Below are 23,289 nucleotides of genomic sequence, written 5' to 3'. Positions count from 1 at the left end.
ATTAAGTGTAAAGTTACCACAGAGAAGGGACAAAACTTTTTCTTGAAAAACTTGGCTCATAAACCTATTAGTGTCTCAAAAATTAAGGAATAAAGTATTTCCCAGTGAAGTAGTTTCCAAGTAAGACAATAGAGGCAGGTGAGCATAACTTACTCATCACATTTGTAGTGTGAATATTGCAGCCTGGGGGAGAGGGGCACTGCCATTAAGCCCAGGTACTAAAAACGCTATGAGCAAGTGACTGTGCCTTTGTCAGCAGTGGCAGACAGACCATGGTCTACTTCATCAGGCCTGGGTCAGCCTTGGTGCTCAGCAGTCCCATTTAGAAAGGCACACTGATGCCACAGCAAACACAGCCACAAGGAACTTATTACCTCAATGATTTCAGGGTAACTTTAAGGATGAAATTAGTTCTTCCCCACCTCTAGAGAGTTCCCCAAATTTATAAGATAAACAAAATACATACAGAAACAGGTTTGTGTTCAATTTCTATAGCTAAGTGTCATATGCTAAAAATTAGAAAGAAATTCCCAAGGGCTATACAAGATTTTCATTTTGGTAAGTTCAAAGATCAATGTCAGTCTAATTTTAAGAAGAAAGAAAAGATCAGTCAAAATAACTAGTCTTGCTTGCCATGATGGAGCATGCTTTATAATCCCAGCACTCAGGAGGCAGAACCAGGCAGATCTCTGTGAGTTTGAGGCCAGCCTGATCTACAAAGAGTTCTAGGCTAGCCAGAGCTACACAATAAAGCCTTATTTCAAAAACAATTAGTTTTATTCTTTATTTTAGAATGAGGGAGTTTCTCTCCTATATTTTTTATTTAGAGTAATTATGAATCCCAAACAACTGAAGTTGTAACTAACTAGAGAAGTTCTAACACAGTTAATGAGGGGGGCATTTGTCTAGGTGACCCCATATTTTAATACACTTAAGGTTAAATTCTACATGTAAAGCAAAAATCAATAAATACTACAGAACTCAGTGAATACTATTTTTTAAATATCTATTTTAAAAGAAGAAATCACCTGACTAAACAAGGACGCTAATGCCGTTTATCACACGAGTACACTTGGGAAGGATTTACAACAAGGCAGACCAGGAGCCTCGGCGTCCTCTCTTAGGGAAGACTCTGAAGCTGAAAATTTTGGTGGATTCATATAAATTCATTTAATTTAGCAAAGATATCTATAAACTGTTTTGAAAACAAGTTACTTATAGTACACTACTCAAACAAACATGACAAAATCCACTGGCTAAACAGGAACACCTGATAATCTAATTACCTGAGTATGTCCTGTAAGAAGATATAAGTCTCTCCCCCCAATTTTCACTTGTATGTCCTGGGTCTGAATCTACAGAATGAAAAGAGATAGGAGAAAAGAAAAAAGCATACCAAGGGAAATGCAGAATTCAATGTAACAATATTTTTAAAAGACCATCAGTTAATTAGGCAATGATGTATCACTGGCTTTACCTCAAAAATAGTATTTAGGAACAACAAATGACATTTAAAATACAGGTTTGTTCAACATGTAACATTTCAGTTTTCTAATCAGAGTACCTTAAAATTTAGAAATGTAAACCAGTAACACTGTGATGTTGTTTAAGTATAGCTCTTTTGATGCTATTTTTTTTAACTCTGTCAATATGAGAGACAATGTTCTTATCACCAATTTCTGTTTAGAATTTGTCTTTGAGTAAGATGAATCAAACTTATTTTCTATGACGGCCAAAATTACTCCCAAGTCAAAAGAACATCTAGGACCTCAGTATCATCCTAGACCACAGACTGTTCACAGATTGTACTCATTTCCAGTCACAGGAATTACTGCCGCATTTACTAATGAAGACAGAGATCATCCAAAACTATCATCTAGGCTTAGAATATGGACTTCTACCAATTTAAGACAGCTATTGAGAACTCTGATGATACAAACAGAGCTGCTTTTACTTTTAAATAGTAAGTCATTTAACTCACAACTTACTATTCTTATAGTCACAGCCTCAGTTTATTGACACATATGTACCTTTCCAGAATAATTGTTACACACAGAATTAACAACTTAAGTATGACTAATCAAAGGTTGGGGAAAAACAAATTAGAAAACAATTAATCACAGAATACAATATATGAGAACTTTAAACTTTTCAGTTTAGTAATTAGAAGGCTTGTTCAAGAAAAGGTTATCATTAATAAAATAACCTTTAATCAAATGTAAAGCAACTTGATAAGCTGATTCAAAGACAAGACTTTCGATGAACATGTATTACACAAACTACATAAGAGTTACATTTAAAAAAATCCAACATTTCACATAAAATAAGCCAAGTTTTAAATGACTTACATAGACTATTTGGCTTCACTTAACGTATTTAATAATTTTTGAGACAAGGTCTCACCACGTAGCCTTGGATGGTCTGGGACTCACTATATAGACCAGGCTGGCCTCTTAACTCAGAGATTCATGTGCCTCTGCCACTCCGTCCCAAGTAATTTATGTTTTGCTAATGTTCACACTCCCATAATACTTCACTGGCCCTCCCTTTATTTGTTCACATGACCCCATGTTCTCCCCTCTACTACTTCTATGTCATAGAAACGTATCTGTATTCAAATCTATATTCTGTAGATAAAGGGAATTGTGATGCCTCATCTCTCTCCCCTACCCTCTTTGTTCCCCTTTCTTCTCCCAAAATAGTTCTCCTGCTTTCATGTCACACACACACACACACACAGACACTAACACACACACAGAGACACACATACACACACACATCTTGTAAAACATGTTATTCTCTCCATATTGCTTGAGTCACTTTAAGGTAAGCCCTTTAATAACATTCACAACCTCAGGAAAGGTGAATTTCTATGGCTGGCTGACAGAGAAGGCTTCATTCACAAAATTTAACATAGTCTACAACTTTGGGACCATAGACTTTGGGACCAGACTGTGCCTCTTTGAATTTTCTTGAATCACACTGCCTTAAATGTCAAGAGAAAACACAATCATGCCAAATAAATGATGTTTACCAAGAGGAGACAATATATACACACACACAATTATGTATCATATGTATGCTATTTCTAGATACTGATGCAAACTGAAATGATAAGCACTACTAGTTCATCTCTACAGAATATTAGGACTATCATAAGTAAAACCATGTCCTTTCAAATGCTATTTGAGTTTGGGACATCTGTAAGCTGCTGGAGGCTTCTTGGCTAGGTATGATTATCATGGAGAAACATGAAGAATCAGAAGGCCCCCTTTTAATAAAGGAGTGATTCAGGATATATATATATATAAAACACAGTCTACAAAGACAGTATTGATGACACTACTCCTCATCAAACAACTGTAGGTTTTTAGTTTAGCAGTCAAGAAAGAGTCTCATACAGGGCATCAAAGACAGCTGTCTAGTACTTCAACATACGGTGTTATGACTTTCCCTTGGATAGCATGAGACTTAAAAAAAAGTTAGTACAATTGTAGAATTGGTAGTGGATACTCATTAGATTTATTAGAAACTTTTAATAATGCCAGGCATAGTGGCTTATGCCATTAATCTCAACAACCAGGAAGAAGAGGCAAAGTGGATCTCTGTGAGTTCCAGGCTGGCCAGGAATATATAATAAGACCCTATTTCAAAATAGATAAACAATTTTTAGTAATTATTAAACGTACAAAATTTCACCAGTTTATTACACTTTATAAACAGTGATAACATTATAAAAGTCATCTGCCCTATATTTGTGTTCCCATTCATATTAGGAATACCCAAATCATGATCAAAGTGACAAACACCATCAGCTTTTGGCTTTCAGTATTCTCATGCAAGTTCAAGACACTAATCAATAGCAGCAGATTTAAAGTTTCTTGGTTTTTTGAGACAGAGTCCTCTATGTATCCCAGGCTGGCCTGAAACACACAGAGATCTGCTCATCTATGCTTTCCAGGTGCTGTGATATTAAAGGCAGGTACCATCACGCCTGACTAGAAGTTGCAGTTTCTAAGGAGGTCATTTCATTAATAAAGGACCAAGTCTCATGGGAAGAAATACACTCTAGTGCTCCCTTTTGACAAGAAGTTGAGCATGCAACTAACTCTAAGGGGAAAATGTTTAAGGAAAAGTTCATGTATGAGCTAAAGGGGGTAGAAAAGAAAGACTAAGAGGAACCTAGTTTCATCTTACATTGCTGAGTTGAATCAACTCTTGACTATGTCTAGTGTTCTTATTGCATTAAATTACAAAATCCTTAGCTAGGATGAAGAAAGGGTTCAGCAGTTAAGAGCACTGGCTGTTCTCCCAGAGGACTTATTTTCTTTCTTTTTTCTTCCCCCTTTTGGTTTTTTGTGGTAGGGTTTCTCTGTGTAGCCCTGGCTGTCCTGGGGCTACCTTTGTAGACCAGGTTGGCCTAGAACTCTCAGAGATCCGTCTGCCTCTGCCTCCCCAGTGCTGGGATTAAAGGTGTGTGCCACCACGACCTGACCAAGAGTGGCTCACAACTGTCTTCAGTTCTGCTCTATCTGATGCACTCTTTTGGCTTCAATAGGTATCAGACACATGTGGTACAGAGATACATAGAGACAAAAACCCACACAAATAAATCCTTACCTACCATTGATTCATTCTGTCACATTTAATTACTATGTCACAAAGTGAATCACACTACATCACTTTTCAAGGTCATAATTCTCTGAAGTTGGTAATGTGGAAGAAAAATTGTCTTATGAAAATGAAAAACAGAATTTACACAGAAGCCAAATTATCTTGTCAGGTAATAACACTGATCAAATACCAAAATTTCCTCCTCCCACCGTCTGTTGAGATCAGCTTGCCTGTCCTGCTGGAGTGGCCAGCTGGAGGAGACATTCTTTCAAACGTTAGTAAAATTCCCCTCAAGCTTAAAAAAAATTAGCTGGAAAACAACTGAAGAAGACACTTAACAATGACATCTGGCCTCCACAAGCACTTCTACACATGTACACACACACACAATCACAAACATCTGCATGCATGCACGAATGACCATGACCCCTGTAGTGGCTTGAATGAAGATGGCTCCACAGGCTCATAGATTTGAACACTTGGTCATCGGGGAGCGGCACTACATGAAAGGATTAGGAGGTGTGGCCTTGTTAAAGGAAGTGTGTTACTGGGGGTGGGCTTTGAGGTTATAAAAAGTCCATTATAAGCCCAGAGTCTCTCTCTTCCTGCTGCCTGAGGACCCAGCTGCAGAACTCTTAGCTACTTCTCCAGCACCATGGCTGCCTGTGTGCTTGGACTAAACCTCTAAAACTAAGCAATCTCTAATTAAATGTTTTCTTTTATAAGAGTTGCTGTGGTCATGGTGTCTCTTCACAGCAACAGACCGCCGACTAAGACATCCACCCTGCACTCCATGGTACATATATCTGGAGAGTCAGTTCTCTCCTTCTACCATGTAGGTCCCAGGGATTGAATCTAGGTAACAGGCTTGGTAGCCTGCCCCCTTATGTACATCTGGTGACCCCTGACATGTTGGAGTTTTGAGAAATAAAATAACTATGAATTAACTAGTTAGCCTCATTTGGGAGGTACTACGTATTTCTACTTTATTTGTAAATCAAAAATGCCTAAACTTTTTTGCTGTGTCCAAAAGGCAATAAAAAATGCAACATATTTTTCTCATATATACAAAATATTAATAATGTTTATCTCACTGAACAATTTTCATTAGTGAAATGAACCCCTAAAACTAAGTTCTGAACATGCTAAGAGATTTATTATAAATATTCAGAGTAAGGAATATAGACATTGTTTTTTTAAATCTATTAGAAACCATAGTTTGGATGATGAACAGAAATACTTCTGCCCCCATGACCAGTCTGAAATACTCAGTCTTTCTCTATGAGCCAAAAAATGTCAAGAGGAGTGGTGCACAGAAAAGTAAAAAGAAACCATAGTTAAGAATATGGTGAGTTTATCAGAAAATAAATTATTCTACCTGTGTCTGAATCTCGCTCTTCATTTCTTGATGGGCTAATGGCAAAAGGCAGTTTACGTTTCATAGATGATTTCTCTTTCATTTCCTTGCCCATATCACTTCGGTCAATTTTTGACGTTTTGCTGTAAGATGCAATCTTGTCTTTACTCTAGTGTAAAAAATGATAAAATTATATCAATATTAGCTAAACAATATGAAATTTTAAATTAAATTCTCTTTATTATTTGGGCTGGACTGACGGCATAGAAATCAAGAGCACTTGTTCTTGCAGAGCACCTGGGTTCAGTTCCCAGCTCCACATGGCAGCTCACATCTCTGTATCTCCATTTCCTGGTATCCAATGTCCTCTTCTGACCTACATGGGCACTGCATATGGTGATGCACGGGGGGGGGGGGGGGTGTATGTGCGTGCGCTCACGCACATACACACACACCACCTATACATTTTCTAAAATCCTCTGTAAAGGAATTTTTAAAATATAAAAATATGTTATCAATGACTTAAAACAGAGCTTCAACAATTAAATCTCCTTTGTGCTGGTTAGTTTTATGTCAACTTAACAAAAGCTACAATTACCTAAAAGGAGGGAACCTCAATTGAGAAAATGTCTCCATAAGATCCGGCTGTGGGGCATTTTCTTAATTAGTGATTGATGGGGAAGGGTCCAGCCCATTGAGGGTGGTGAAATCCCTGGGATTCTATAAGGAAGCAGGCTGAACAAGCCATGATGAGCAAGTCAGTAAGCAGCTCTTCTCCATGGCCTCTACATCAGCTCTTGCCTCCAGCTTCCTGCCCTATGTGAGTTCTTGCCCCCAGGGTTTTTGATAACAAACTGTTATAGAACTGTGAATGAATTATGACCCTTTTCTTCCCAAGTTTATTTTGGTCATGTTTCATGATATCAATAGTAATTCTAATTAAGACATTCCTCAACCCTTTACTTTTTTGAGACAAGATCTCACTAGGTAGCCCAGGCTGGACTCAAACTCACAGTAACCCTCCTACTGCAGCTTCCCAAAAACCATGATTATAGGTGTGAATCACCAACCTGGCTTAATTTTAACATTTTCCCAAGGTTATTTCATAACAACAGAAAATTTAAATAACACTAAGATAGCTTGAATATAACAAAATCAAATACCTAAATATAATCTAAATGTATTACATATAAAGAAGAGAAAGGAAGGGAAGGAGAAGAAGGCTGGGAGGAGAGAGGAGGGGAGGGGAGGTAAAGAGAGGAAAGAAGAGAGGAGAAAAGCCAGAAAGAGAGATGAGAAAATGATAATCACTGGAACTGAGCTTAAATGTTAGTCAAGAGAATAATAAAATTAAAAAGACAATTATTTCTAATTTACATCAATAAAAACCTTAAAGCCTATATATATATATATATATGCATATCTATATTATAATTTTCCTAGAAAATATGCATCACTAAAATGGAGTAATGAAACTGAGCATACACAGTGGCATATGCCTTTAATCCTAGTACTTGGCAGGTGGATTTCTGAGTTCCAGGCCAGTTTGGTCTACATGCGTGTTTCAACATAAAGACTCTGTTTCGAAAAAAGAAAAAAAAGTAACAAGAAAAGGATAATGAAAAGAAAAGAAAATCTGAATATATCTTGACCACAGAGGTGCAGTTGTAGCGCACACCTTTAATCCTTGCACTCGAGAGACAAAGACAGGGGATCTCTATGAATTCAAGGCCAGCCTGGTAACAAAGCAAGTTTCAAGACAACCAGAGATACACAGAGAAATCCTGTCTTGAAAAACAAAACAAAACAAAACGTCCTATGGTCAAAGATTTGTTTACAAAGGTGTATAGGGCTGACAAGACTTTTCAGCAGTAAATGAGCTTATGACTGAGGCTGGTGACCTGAGTGTGACCCTTAGGACACTCATGGTAGAAGGAAGAGAACTGATTCCACACACTGTCCTCTGACCTCCACACCTATATGCTGTGGTAACAAACAGTAACGGCAACAGAAGAAAAAAATGGTACCCTTTCATGATTTTACAAGAACTTTAACAAGATAATTCAAGGAACAGGTATTGCCTGTTCTATACAAACAATACAGTAAACATAAAAATAAAATTACAATCTATCCAACCCAGGTCTAAAATAAAGAAATCTAATATTTAAAAAAGTTCAAGACAGAAAATTACAGATTGAGGAAATATAAAAATCTTAAAATTGTCAAATCAAATTCAATGTCATTAGAAAATAACATTCTGGGGCTGATATAACAGCTCAGCAGTTAACAAGCATGTACTACTGCGCTTCCAGAAGACTCAAGTTTTATTCCTAAAACTAACATGTGACCACTTGTAACTGCCTGTACTTCCAACTCCAGGCTACCTGGCATTCTTCTCTGGCCTCCAAGGACACGCAGACACATGTGGCATACATTTACATAAATAAAAAAATTTAAATCTTTTTTTAGAAAATCATGTTTTAGTAAAACATGATTAACCCAGACAGTGCAAGGACAGTTCCTTTTTAGAGAAACTCTAGGGCTGGAGAGATGGTCTAGTGGCTAAGGGCAGGCACTGCTCTTGGTGAGGACCTGGGTTTGGTTCCTAGCGCCCACACTGGTTGGCTCATAACTGCTGGTACCTTCAGCTCCAGGAGACTGGACTGCCACTCCTTGACTCCGACGGTACCTGCATTCACATGTGCATATACCCACACATTTAATATCCATGTTACATTTTTCTGAGTAACTACTAAAAATACTACGTTGGGAATCTTTTATCCAGGTTTCAAAGAGTAAAGAAAGTCTAGCTGCCTGGTACCTTTCTTCCATATGGTCTCTCTACCATATTGCTGTCACTGTCAGAATTTTCACTCTGAACTGGTTTTGTAAACCCAGATTTGGGCATTTTATAGCTGTTCAGCTAGCTGCTTCTTCTATCAGTCTTCTCATCCTGGATCTGCAAAGAACAGATATACAAGCATTATTTTTATATGAATACAATACAATCTACTCAATGTTTGTGTCACAGTTAATACAATTTAGTTTTCTCAGTTTCTATATTTTTTCCAAAAAAAGATATCCTACATTTTCATTTATCAATTTGTGTTTTTAATAAAGTTCCCTTGTTTAAGTCTCGTTGGCTTGCCAAGGGCAGGAAGGAGAATGACCTAAATTGCACCATCTCTAAACTACCACCTTCAGCAGCAGCAGTGGAAAGCAGTGGCAAAAGTTTCTCATTCCAACATGATGTGGATGCGGGAACTTCAAACAGGCTTCTCTTCAGACTCAAGCAAACCATGGTAGGTGTCATCAGTAATGTATACCTAACTTCCTACATTAAACTCTACCTGCATAAAATCTGTGGAGTAGTTTCTTCCCTTCACTGAACACTCAGCTGCCTTGTAACTTTAGCAAGCTATTTGCTCATAGGCTTGTGCTGGGCTCCAACAGTCATTTTATGCACCATTTTCTTCCAACCTTCTCTCTCCTGCTATAACCAGCGAGGACCCTCTCAGAAGCTTACACTTATGACAAACTTGGGAGTAGAAAGACGCACCAAAAATTCTAAGAAAGTTTCACATATAAAAGAGAAAGCTAAAGAATCTAAACCCGTTTTTGTTCTCTGATGATCTAAGAACCACATGTAGCTATTTAAATGAATAAAAAGTAAACAAAAACTACAGTAGCTATTATATTCTACAATATAGGCATACATTCATAGCCTCATGGAAAAACTTTACTGCATAGAAGTAGACTAGATTAAGGTTCCTGGTCAAGAAGGGCATTGAGAAATACAATGACTGACAAGCTTACTTTCAACTCCTTCATGCGTTAAGTTTCCAGTGAGTATCACCTGTTTTAAGTGACCTGCCATTTTGGTGCCTATGTGAACTACTAAACTTCAGACACTTTGGCAGTATTAGTAGAGTTGGCTATACACTCCAAATTGTCCTGCTGGTGTTTGAAACTTCATTTGGTTTTGAAAAGGAAGAAAGGGTAAAAAAAATAATGTAAATGAACTGAACAAAAACCATAGTAAAATGGATGTGCATAGAACCTAATTAAAATATAGTTAGTTCCTGGCCCAATGTAAATCACAATCACTAGAGTAACCATCATAAAAACTATAAAAACAGAAATTAAATAATTAAAAACTAGATAATTAAAACAGTATTTAAACAAAAAATACTGCTGGGTGGTAGTAGCACATGCCTTTAATCCCAGTACTTGGGAGGCAGAGACAGGAAGATCTCAGTGAGTTGGAGGCCAGCCTGGTCTACAAAGTGACAAAGGACAGTCAGGACTGTAACACGAAGAAATCCTGTTTCAAAAAACAAAAAAAGAAAAAGAAAAGAGAAAAGAAACACTGTCAATTGGACTGGTTAGATGGCTTGGCAATTATTTAAGCCTGATAACCTGAACTCAAAGCCTGGAACTCATAGATAGAGCTACTTCCATAAACTGCCCTCTGGCCTCTACATGCATACTATGGTATGTACGCATGTATCCGCGCACATGCGAGCACACACACACACACAGACGATTTTTTAAAATGTCAATAACAACTGGTTGGGGATGTAAGTTGTAGTCACAGTCAACTCAACCACATCAAACCAAAACAACAACAAAAAAGTCACCTACAAAAATCATCAAAGTTCAAATCTTTCCTTTTACAGAGGAAATAAACTTTCCATGGGTGTTTCAGCATTGCACATAAAGAGTAGAGTGAGTCTTGGTGCATTCAACTGCTCAGAGTATTAACATATAAACAGAACCATTTTAAAACTAAGTACTTTCCTCAGTGCTGGCCATGAGTAATGCTTAGGGAGCTAGAATCACAAGTCACAGAAAAATATAAAAATTCAATTCAATCAGAACTAAGCTGCTTAATAACAAACATCAGCCTAGTGAGACTACGAGAGCAAAACATTATCTCCTTTGTGGATGAATCAAGGTAAGTTATTAATGACCTAGAAGAGTGTCATGAGGCTTTGTTGCTGTTATTTTTGCTTTTGTTTTTCAAGACAGTGCTTCTCTGTTTAGTCCTGGCTGTCCTGGAACTCTCCCTCTATAGACCAGGCTGGCCTTAAACTCACAGAGATCTGCCTGCCTCTGCCAACCGAGTGCTGGGATTAAAGGTGGGTGCCACCACCACAGAGCTACAAGTATTTTTTAAAAAACGATTTCAGGGCAAAAAATCTTATACTAGATGGAATGTGTGTCAGAAAGTTTACACATTATTTTATATCTTAGAAGACCTTTACTTAGAAAACTTAGAAAGACATAATGAAAATCGTGATACATTTAAAAAAGATTTAACATTTAAAATAGCTACAGATTTAATGTAAATCATAATCATTAGAGTAGTCACCAAACTATACAAAAAGATATAAAAAGCAGTCTAAAATATAAGTGAGTAGTTTAAAATATACAAATAACCCAATAAAAGGCAAGAAAAGAAACACAAAGAAATGCAGTATTGGTTAAGCCTGCAAGAGAAGGTGCTTGTCACTGAGCCTAACAACCCACAGGTTGAGAGAACCAAGTCCCAGAAATTATTCTCAGACCTCCACGTGTGAACTGTGTGGCATGCACACACCCATATACATACACACAATAAATAAAGATTTTTAAATTTTAAAAATGTAACAATCAATAAATGAAAGTCCTAATCGAAACTTGGCAATAGTTACACAAAATACAAAGGTTCTTTCTTAGCTGTTTTCGAAAGAGGAGAAGGGTTGATTTTGCCTCACGTTTCGGGGCAGGAGAGACCCAATCGGTAGCTCATTATCTTAATGCCCCGGTCAACAAGCAGAGAGCAGAAAGGCTTCAAGGACAATCTTTCTAACTTGTTTCTTCTAAGAAACATGACTCAGTAGAAAAGGAGTTTAAGTGAAAGAAAGGTATTCCAAGTAAATGAAGCAATGACATGTGCTACTACTCTAATGTCTGACAAAATAGAGGCTTCAATCCAGAGCTAATAACAATGATAAAGAAGATCACTTTATTCTATTAATGGAGCAATCCATCAAGGATGTGAGAGAACACTCCTGGAAAGCAACTGTGTCTGCAAAGCCAGAGTGACTGATAAAACAGTGGAGTGGTAGCAATGTTATAGGCTCACAGGCTGGTAATCTTACTTTGGGTTAGCTTTGACCCCCTGAACAGCCATTCCTTACCCACCTCTCTGTCAGAACTAGCATCCTGTTATGTGACAGAATAAAAACCTTTTGAAATTTATGAACTTGACAGACCGCACCTTCCACAAACCCAAAAGCTAAGATCTTATGTCATCATATAACACATAATGCTTATAGAAAAGCTTCCTCCATCCTGCAGTAACTATCTCTTTGACACTTATAAATGTATTTTCAACTTGCCTGGATTTATGTCTTTATTTAGCCTATAAAACTTCATGAAACTGCTTCCATGTTGGAACATGGAATTTGGGGTAACCTAATTCTGTATTTCTGGATCATGGTCAGTCAAAATGGTTCCAGAATAAAACTCTCTTGAGCAAGGCTTACATCCGAAGAGAACAGGATCCCAAGAAGCCAGTACATGCAGTAGAGACAATCCCAGTGTCACTATCAGTGGCCCTCAGTCTGCCCCAACTCTCAACCCCCTTCAGTGTTGACTCCCAGTCCAGTTGGAGTTGGTGAGCTCAAGCAAACTGTCTCAGTGGATGAACCCCTCATGGTCTTGGATTCATTCCTTGCTCATACTCTCACTCCTTCCACTCTTCAAGTGGATCTTGGGAGCTCACTCCAGAGTTCTGATGTGTGTCATTGCCTCTATTCCCATCTGTTGTTGGACAAAGGTTCTATGGTGATATTTAAAATAATCATCAGTCTGACTACAGGGTAAGGCCAGTTCAGACACTTTCTCCTCTTATTGCTTAGGGTCTTAGCTGGGGTCATCCCTGTGGGTTCTTGGGCATTATTCTAGAGCCAGGTTTCTTACTACCTCCCTAATGGCTCCCTCAATCAAGATATCTCTTTCCTTGCTCCTGTATCTGTCCTTCCTCCATTTTGACTATCCCATTCCCTCAAGTTCTCAATGCCCCCCTTCTCCCCTTCCTTCTACCCTCTGTCCCTATGCTCCCAAATTTTTGTCTGTTTCCAATTTACAGGAGGGTCTATATATGTTTTTATTACTTATTACTTAGTTTCTCTAGGATTATGAACTATAGGCTCGATGTCCTTTGTTTATGCCTAGTATCCACTTATGAGTGAGTACATACCATATTCGTTTTTTTGGGTCTGGGTTACCTCACTCAGGATAGTGTTTTCTAATTCCAACCATTTGCATGCAAAATTCAAGATATCATTGTTTTTTTTACTGCTGAGTAGTACTCTAGTGTGTAGATGTGCCACACTTTTTTTATCCATTCTTCAATTGAGAGGCATCTAAGTTGTTTCCAGGTCCTGGCTATTACAAATAATGCTGCTGTGAACATAGTTGAACAAATGCTTTTGTAGTAAGATTGGGCATCTCTTGGGTATATTCCTAAGAGTGGAACAGCTGGAGTAGGGAGGGCCTTGGACTTTCCACAGGGCAGGGTGCATGGCCCTGTCTTAAGATTGGGGGGTGAAAAGCTGGGTGGTGGTGGCGCACGCCTTTAATCCCAGCACTCGGGAGACAGAGGCAGGCGGATCTCTGTGAGTTCGAGGCCAGCCTGGTCTACAAGAGCTAGTTCCAGGACAGGAACCAAAAAGCTACGGAGAAACCCTGTCTCAAAAATCAAAAAAAAAAAAAAAAAAAAAAAAAGATTGGGGGGTGGGTGGGAGGGTCTGTGGAGAGAGTGGGAGGGGAGTGGGAAATTTGGATTGGTATTTTTTTAAGTAATAAAATAACAACAATAATAAAATAAATAAATAAAATACTATCTCTTATTCTCTTTAGGTGAGACATGTGTTTTCTGCACTGACACGAACTGTACTCAATTCATAAAGCAAATACTACAAGAGGTAAGGTCAAACTAACCCAGCACAGTTACAATAGCTGACTTCAATGCATGACTTGAAACAATTAACAGATCATCCCAGCAAAAAATGAACAAAAGAAACATTTGGATAAAATTACATCGTAAACCAAATGGATTTAACAGACATGAACAGAATAGTTCACCCTTGGCCTGATAACCTGAGTTTGGAGTTAGGAAGTAAGTGATTGCCACAAGTCATGTCTTCTGACCTCCACCATGAGTCATTAAATTAATTCATCCAAACATTGCATAATACATATTCCTCTTTACAGCCCTCAAAACTTTCTCTAAATAAAGATCACATATTAGAACACCAAGAATGTCTTAAGAAATATAAGAAAAGTGAAATAATTCTGTTTATTACATCTGGTCACAAAACAATAAAATTGTCCTTATTAGGCAAGATAGAGAATAGGACATATACAAACACATGGAGACTGAATAATATTAAATGATGAATGGGTGATTGAAAATAATCAAAAAGAATTTTTTAAATTTCTAAAACTGAAGGTAAATAAAAACACAACATATCAAAAATGATGAGATACAAAAAAAGTAACCCTAAGAGGAAAGTTTTTATCTGTACGGACCTACATTAATAAAGCATGCTGGAGCTGGGCATGGTGGCACACACCTTTAATCCCAGCACTTGGAAGGCAGAGGCAGGTGGATCTCTATGAGTTCGAGGCCACTCTGGTCTATATAGAGAGTTACAGGACAGCCAGGGCTACACAGAGAAACCCTGTCTTGAAAAAACAAAGTAAGAAAAAAGAAGAGAAAAGAAACCAGAAAGTGCCAACCATGATGGTACATGCCTTTAATCTTATCCAGCAGACAAAAGCAGGTGAATCTCTGTAAGTCTGAGGCCAGCCTGGTCTATACAGTGCATTCCAGAACATAAAATAAAAAGAAATATATCATTTTAAATAAAGATTCAATTTAGTAAGATTAAAGAGGAAGTCATTATGATACATACCAAGAAATTTAAAAATCTTTATGACATATCTTAGAAATGTATATTCCATAAAATTGGAAATTCTAAAATAAATAGAGAATATCTAGATACACGACTTACTAAAATAAAACCAAGATAAGGTAATTTTAAAGAGACCCGTAACAAGTAGTGAGAATGGAGCAGTAATAAATAATCAGGGATGTCAAGTGAGTCAGAGGTTAAGAGCACACACTGTTCTGATGGAGGACTTAAATTCAGTTCCTAGCACCATGTTGGGTGGCTCAAACCTTCCTGTAACTCCAGCTTCAGGACACCTCTGGCCTCAACAAGCACTTGAGTACACATAAGCACACATAGATACACACATAGTACATATAGTGATCGATGCCCCATATCATGTGTCTCTTCTGACATGAGACAGAGGTTTTGCATTTCACTTTAATAAGCATGCTTGGGTTTAGAGGAGAGCCACACTCCAACTCCAAAGCCAGCTTTAATCTTTTAATTGGACTGTGACTACAAAAAGACCATTTGCATTATGGTCTGTAGGGAACAGCATAAACAAACATTTGGGGAGATTATGAAATTTTACCCTCTTGGAAATGTGATCTTCAATCAAAGTCAATTCTCTCTCAGGTTCAGATAATTCCCTGGGATTATTTAAGTCCTTGTCAGCATCTAAGGTTTTTTTTTTTTTTTTTATGAATCAATTCATCAAGTTTTATTCCAGTAGTGGGCTACAGCTGGGAAATGTCTCCTAGCAATCTTTGGAAGTCTGCAATTCATCTCTCCTAATTTGCACCTTTTGAGGTTACTTTTTTGTAAAGTTATTTGACAGCCTAAATAATTAACAGAATCTCCTTTTTGAATTTTTTTCAGGAGGAATATGTAATTTCCAACAAGACAAAATTTTCTTTTTTTTTCAGTGTAATACTTTATTTTCTGTTAAATGAAAACCAAGAAAATGTCAACTTAAGTTAAAAGGCAAATCTTTATCCCTTGAAGAAAAAATACAAACTGTATGGTATGATACCTGTATAATAGGTCATATTTTACATTACATAATATAAACAAAATCACTAGTCTACATTCTTCCTTGCTTGAAACTACAATAAGCTACAGATTAAGTGGAAAATGGGTTTGCTTTTGGGTGCAAATAAACATCTTGGAAAAACACATAGCATGCATTTTTAAATTGTCTGTATAGGCTGACACAAGCCTTAATAATCACCACCACCATCCCCTCCTCCTCCTCCTCTTCCTTGTCCAAAATAACCACCTCCATAGCCACCCCTTTGCTGGAATCCTCCAGATCCTCTGTAGCCCCCACCAGATCCACGGTAATCGCCACTAGATCCTCTGTAGTCTCTACCGAAGTTGTTTCTGTAGCCCCCTTGGGAACCTCCTCTATATCCCCCACCACCACCACCTCCTCCACCATAATTTCCACGGTAAGAGTTGGGGCTAATATTGTAACCTTCTCCACCACCATAACCTCGCCCACCACCTCCATAGCCTCCACTGCCTCCTCCATAGCCCCCACCACTACCACCACCTCCATAGCCCCCACCTCCTCCACCATAGCCCCCACCACTACCACCACCTCCATAGCCCCCACCTCCTCCACCATAGCCTCCCCCACCGCTTTCTACTTCTTCAATATTCTTTCTAAAGTATCTACATTTGAATCAGATAGCAAAATGTCGTCCATGTAATGGTAAACTATAGATTCAGGAAATGGCTTATGTATTATTTCCAATGGCTGACTTAGAAAATATTGGCACATAGTGGGGCTATTTAACATTCCCTGTGAGAGAATCTTCCATTTATCTCTTTTAGTAGGCTGAGAATTATTATAAGTAGGCATCAATGCTTTGGCACATGTCTCTAAGAAAATGAAACAGTTTTTTGTTTATTATAATATAAAGCATATTACAGGTATGCCACACAATCCTACATGCCTGGCAGTTATAGAGAGATCAAATCAAACTTTAAGGATATGTTAAGTAAACAGAAAGGGATGATAAATACTCCCAGAAATAGACTGCATAATGCTTTATGAACTTTGAATTTTCTAAATGCTAGTGAGAAAAGAACAGCAGCTGCGGAGAGGCACAGGGTAGATAGTAGAAAAAACTACAGAGTTAAACCAGTTGATATACTTGAAAGATGTCCTGACCTCAGAATGAAAACCAGGACATGTGTTAACATTGGGAAAGGAGTTTTGCTTTTGTTTCCACAGGAGAAGAAAAGCTATGGACACCACCCAAACTGACAAAGATTCAATTTGAACAAGAGACACCTCTTAATTAGAAGAGATGATAATTCATCAAACATCATGACCTTTTAATCTGAACTAACCTTTAAAAGTAACAAATGCTTTTCATTTGATCAGATAATAACTTGCCAAAAGAAAATCTCCCCAAAATTAGGGTTGGGAAAGTGTTTTGTTTCTGGGTTTTCAGGAGAATAACAGCATCCAGCTAAGGAATCTGAAGACTAGTGGACAAACAAGACATCTGAAAAAGAGGGACAAATAATCCAGAAAAAATATCTCAGGAAGAGAAGAAAATTGGCCTATTGGTATATCACATTCCAAGAGGGTAAAATTTCATAATCTCCTCAAATGTTTGTTTATGTTGTTCTCTACAGACATATAATGCAAGTGGTCTTTTTGTAGTCACAGTCCAATTAAAAGATTAAAGCTGGCTTTGGAGTTGGAGTGTGGCTCTCCTCTAAACCCAAGCACGCTTATTAAAGTGAAATGCAAAACCTCTCTGTCTCATGTCAGAGAGCCACATGATATGGGGCATCGATCACTATATGTACTATGTGTGTATCTATGTGTGCTTATGTGTACTCAAGTGCTTGTTGAGGCCAGAGGTGTCCTGAAGCTGGAGTTACAGGAAGGTTTGGGCCTGCTGACAGTATGCCGTCCTAATTGGACAAGCAGTACACAAAAGAAAGTGACTGCGAAACATTGTCAAGACAGGGAGGGACAGACCTTCAGACTATCCTGCTTTACAGGAAAGCTTATCGGATATGCTAGGCCTGTAGGCCGAAGATGGATACTCCAAAATTGTAGAGGAACTTTGGAGTATCTGACTGTCCGGGTAGCCAACTGTTTCTGTCATTATTCACTTTTTTTTGGAAGTTGCTTGCTTGGACTCCCTGCTTACTCAGTTAATAGTATTTCCTTCTTGGATCTCCAAGGGAATTGTAAACTAGATAGTTATAGTTTTCCTTGTTTACCAGATGCAGAAAGCAAGTTATGACAGACAGTAAATTAGGTACAAGACTTTATACTTATCAAGATAGGCTAGATATAGAACAGAAAGCAAACAAACCAACAACTCAAGCAGCTTCAGCCACTTGATTTCAACAAAGGTGTCGAAAAGACAAAAACAACCTCTTCAACAACAGTCCTCAGAAATATGGACGTAACTACATGTAGAGAAATGAAACCAGATTCCTACCTGTCATTCTACCATACACCAGTTCAAAATGGGCTGAAGACCCATTAAGTAAGACTTGAAACAAACTTTCAGAGCAAATTCATCAAGTACAGGCACAAGCTGGGCATGGTGGTGCACACCTTTAATCCTAGCAGCACTCAGGAAGAAGAAATAGGCAGGGATCTCTCCAAGGCCATCCTGGTCTACATAGCAAATTCAGGTCAGTCAAGGCTAAAGAGTCAGACTCTATCTCAAAAATACCAAGAAGATAATGGCAGACACAAAATCTTTCTGAAGATAATATCTCAAAAAAAATAAAAGTTAATAAATGAGATTGTATAATATTAAAAACCTGTAGAGCAAAGGAAACAACCAATAGGCCAGCCCACAGAAAGATAAAAGTATAACTACCAGAGTGCAAGGGAGTAAACAAAAACAAGTAGGCTACAGTGATAGCTAAACTTCTAGTTCTAGCAATAAAATTTTTAAAAATTGAAAATAATTTAAAGAAGCAATTAGCATTTATCCACTGTACTTATATTCTAATAGAAGTAAGCAAGAAGCCATAGAAAAGGCTCCATGGTTAAGAGCAACACCATTCTTTCGGAGAACCCAAGTATCCATTGCCAAGCAACTCACAACCATGAAAACCTCCACCTCCAACAGGATCCACTGTCTCTGGACTCTGTGGGCATCTATGCTCATGTGCACTTCTCCACATGAAAAAAACATATGCATATTTTTAAAGATAAACATTTAGCCAGGTGGTGGTGGCGCACGCCTTTAATCCCAGCACTCGGGAAGCAGAGGCAGGCGGATCTCTGTGAGTTCGAGGCCAGCCTGGTCTAGAAGAGCTAGTTCCAGGACAGGAACCAAAAGCCACGGAGAAACCCTGTCTCGAAAAATCAAAAAAAATAATAATAATAATAAAGATAAACATTTGTGTGTGTGTGTGTATACGGTTTATACACACACACACACACACACACACACACACACACACACACACATATATACAGTTTAACTGAAAATTTTCCATCTGGGCTGGTAATGCCATCCCTCCTCCAGCCCCAAGAGCCATAGTAAAAACCCCAACAGGGGGCATGAGTTTTGAATTGTTGGTCAAGGTTATATAAGGGATTCAAAAAAAAAACATTATAGGCTACTCCTACTGTTCTTCAGAGCGAAGTTCCTTTTGCTGAACGTATCATACACTTTGAACACAGGACCCAGAAGACCTAAGCTGGATCTGATCTGAAAGCCTTGTCCCTGAGGACTACTTCTCATGGTGCCAGAATAATGGGGAAGCATAGTCAATCACATTTGGCTAGGGTGTGACCGCCTGGGGCCAGGGAAGAAGGACCTGGAAATGCAGGTGCCCTCCCCTTGTTTTGCCTCTCTCGGTTGCATGTGGTGCTCACTGGACCCCGGTCATGTGAGTTTCTCCGTTTCCAATTATTAAATTATATTCATTGTTTTTGAGCTGGTCTGGTTAATTCTAGCTACCAGTCAACCATGCCCATCACTTGGCACCCAATGTGGGACATGAACCCACGACCCTGGGATTAAGAGTCTCAAACTGGGTGCCAAGTGATGGGCGTGGTTGACCAGTAGTTAGAATTAACCAGTTAAACACAGCTTTTTTCCTGCTATGGCTGCTGAGTCAGGGAAATTTCTCTGTGGCACACCGCCAACAAACAGCAAAAAGCTATGTTAAACTCTCTCTCTCTCTCCTTTTTAAGCCCTCTCATGTTTTTAAGTGGCTTTAGTCCATCAAGTTGGGCACCACTCTGTAGTGATGAGGCGAGTAGCAGGCTGCATTCCTGCTGTCTAGCTCCCAGCCGCCTGGCTAGCTTATGCCCCGAAATAACAACACACAAACTGTATTCATTTAAACACTGCTTAGCCCGTTAGTTCTAGCCTCTTATTGGCTAACTCTCACATCCTGATTAACCCATTTCTAATAATCTGTGTAGCACCACGAGGTGGTGGCTTACCGAGAAAGATTCAGCATGTCTGACCTGGCGGCTGGCTCCATGGCGTCTGCCTGACTCTGCTTCTTTCTCCCAGCATTCTGTTCTGCCTACTCCACCCACCTATGTTCTGACCTATCAGGCCAAGCAGTTCCTTTATTAATTAACAAATGATATCAATAGATAGATAGAAGACACTCCTATATCACCAGAAGATGCTATGTAAGGGAGAGAGCAAACTACTATTCCTACCCCAAAATGATGCCTACAGACTACAACAAGTACCAGCATGATGTAGTAACTATACAGCTGCAAAGGTGATATGCATACCTTGGCAGAAACCAATAGTTTTCTAATTGGACTTAAGTCTCCTCAACAAGAAGGAAGCCATGCCCGGTACTTAAACCTTAGCCAACTACCCAGAACAACTGAAGTCATAAGTCTTTATCTAACCAGTTAACTACATTCTAAATATTTCCCTTTCAGCTATACACAAATGAAGTTCTCATGCCTCAGCAAAGAAACATCTGTTTGAAACAGGCTAAAACCACTATAGAAAACCACAATCATTCAAAATGTAGAACAAGATATGTGTGATGCCCAGTCCCAATTCCTGCACCTAAGGATGAGAGATCACTGTAGAAGAAGGGGAAAGACTGTAATACCCAAAGGAACAGGAAGTTTGCTGCCAGAGTGCAAACTCCTAGAAATGTCAGGGGTCAGGTGTGGTGGTGGATACTTTTAGTCGGACACTTTTAGTCCCCGCATTTGGGCAGAGGCAGGTGGATCTCTGAGAGTTTTAGGCCAGCCTTGTCTACAAAATGAGTTCAAGGATGGCCAGTGTTACACAGAGAAACTCTGTCTCAAAAGAGTTTGCAATCAAGAGGGTTGGCATGACTTGCTAAAATGAATGGAGTTAACCAAGCTTCTTTTGCCCTAAAGAGTTCTAAAAATCTTTGCAACCTCCACAAGCCAGTAGAGAGCTGCAACAGTTCAAGAAAAAAATGGTACCTTCTCCCCCATTCTTGGCAATGGAAGCTAAAGAAAAATTATCAATGCTCAAAGTATCTAGTATCAACTACAGTAACCTCCATTGACAGTGGGAAACGCTTAGAGACTCCAAAAGGTCAGGTGAAACCCTGCAAATTCTAAAAACAACTTTACAACACTCTTTCTCCTTTTACAAACTAGTAAGCTCCTGAAGGTAAAATACCACTAACACAGAGGAACTAAGAGAAAAAAAATCAATCCAAATGTGTTAGCAATTCTCTACTGCCCCACAGACCCCTGCTACATAATGCTACCAGACTAGCATGCTTCAAATGATTGTTTGTTAGACTTTCAACCTAAGTTTATCAAATCTGTTCTGAAAACAAAGCAGAATAGAAGTAAAACTTCCAGTAAAATTCAAAGTAAATCCCAGCACTCTGAAGACAGAAGCAGGTAGATCACTTGAGTTCAAAGTCAGTCTGTCTATATACCAAGTACAGGCTACCTACGCAGGGATACATAGTGAAACTAACTGGCTGACATAATAAACAAATAAATGAAAAAAGGTTTTTTTTTTAAATAAACTTCTCAGTCATGTTTGCAATCTTAACAATTTCCTAGGCAGATACTCTTCCGTGCTACATACAATGTGCAACAGAATCAAAAGGAAAAAGGTCAAGGCTTCATTACAGAAATCACACTTGGGATATACTTTTTTTTAAAAAAGAGACTCACAGAGAGCTAGGGGAAAAAACAAACTGTTGAGGAAATACATGCAGAAATGGCAATAAGAATACATCTAGGATGTGTAGATACAGCTTTAACTGAATTTAAAATATTAATTCTTTCATTCTTTATGCTATTTGTGTATCATTTAAATTACTTAAAGAAATTTCAATTATTTAAAAAAATATATATTTTATTTATTTACTTATTTGGGGCAGGATCTCACTGTGTAGACCTGGCTGATCTAGAATTTGCTATGTAGACCAGACTAGACTTGAACTCACAGGGATCTGTCAGCCTTGGCCTTCTGAATGTTTCAAAAAGGTATGCAACACCATGCCCAGCTCTAAGAGTATTTATTTTTAGGTGTGTGACTGTCTTGCCTGCAGGTATATCTGTGCAGCAGTCTTGTGCAGAGACCAGAAGAGGTTATCAGAGCCTGTAGGATTGGAGTTACACATTGTTGTTAGCAGTCATGTGAGAGCTGGGAACTGAACCCAGGTCCTCTGCAGGAGCAAGTGCTCCTCCTAACCACTGAACTGTCTTTTCAGGCCTATTCATTTACCCTGTCTCCCATCCTCCACCAAAGCATATTATTACAGGCCATACTTTTCACATACCATACTACTTATGAATAATCCTTGTGACATTCTAAATACTGCTCACAGTTTATTCCTAAATAAAACTTAACGCCACTTTAACTCAATTCTTTGAAAATAAACACACACTTGTGCCAACAAGATAGGTCAGTGGGTAAAGGACTTGGTCTTGAAAAACCTGGTACTTAAGTTACAACCCTAGGGCCTATTTAAAGATAGAAGGAGCGAACTGACTCAATAAAGCTGTCTTCTGGCCTAGATATTATACTGTGGCATGTATATCTACATACATGCACACATACAAACATGCATACATCAGGTACGCACACAATAACAACAAATAAAATAAAAACGTAAAAAAAACAAGTGTATTCTTTAGCTTTGATAACAAGTATACTTTAAAAATGGCAGATAATGGGAGAAGGCATATAAATCAAACAGACTGCAGTATAAGGTCTTTTTAGAAAAAGTAGAGTGGAATCTTTATGTATTATTGGTAGAAATGTAAGCACAGATACTATGGAAATCAGTACCAAAAGATCTAAAAGAAAGATTGGAGACTACAGCAAAGCTGATAGAGTATTGGCCTAATATTTATGAAGTCTGGTGTCCAGTCCCCAGAACTGA

General features: G+C 38.4%; 1 protein-coding gene across 4 annotated transcripts in view; it reads right to left on the bottom strand.

The window, feature by feature from the left end:
* Ankrd12 (ankyrin repeat domain 12) overlaps window positions 1-23,289 on the bottom strand; it is a 107,332-nt gene that overhangs the window by 69,610 nt on the left and 14,433 nt on the right. For 3 of the 4 annotated variants that reach the window (XM_057754175.1, XM_057754165.1, XM_057754183.1), the window contains exons 2-4: window positions 8,793-8,930; window positions 5,993-6,140; window positions 1,287-1,355 (exon numbers count right to left, since the gene is read on the bottom strand). In XM_057754175.1, coding sequence (XP_057610158.1) covers window positions 1,287-1,355; window positions 5,993-6,140; window positions 8,793-8,879 — 304 coding nt within the window. In that variant the 5' untranslated portion in view covers window positions 8,880-8,930. The remainder of the gene's footprint in view (window positions 1-1,286; window positions 1,356-5,992; window positions 6,141-8,792; window positions 8,931-23,289) is intronic. The other variant, XM_057754189.1, reaches the window with a different exon arrangement.

Source organism: Chionomys nivalis, chromosome 2, assembly GCF_950005125.1.
Source record: "Chionomys nivalis chromosome 2, mChiNiv1.1, whole genome shotgun sequence".
NCBI classification, from domain to species: Eukaryota; Metazoa; Chordata; class Mammalia; order Rodentia; family Cricetidae; genus Chionomys; species Chionomys nivalis.
Note: the sequence above shows the minus strand (reverse complement) of the source record. Positions and strands in the feature narration are given on the sequence as shown.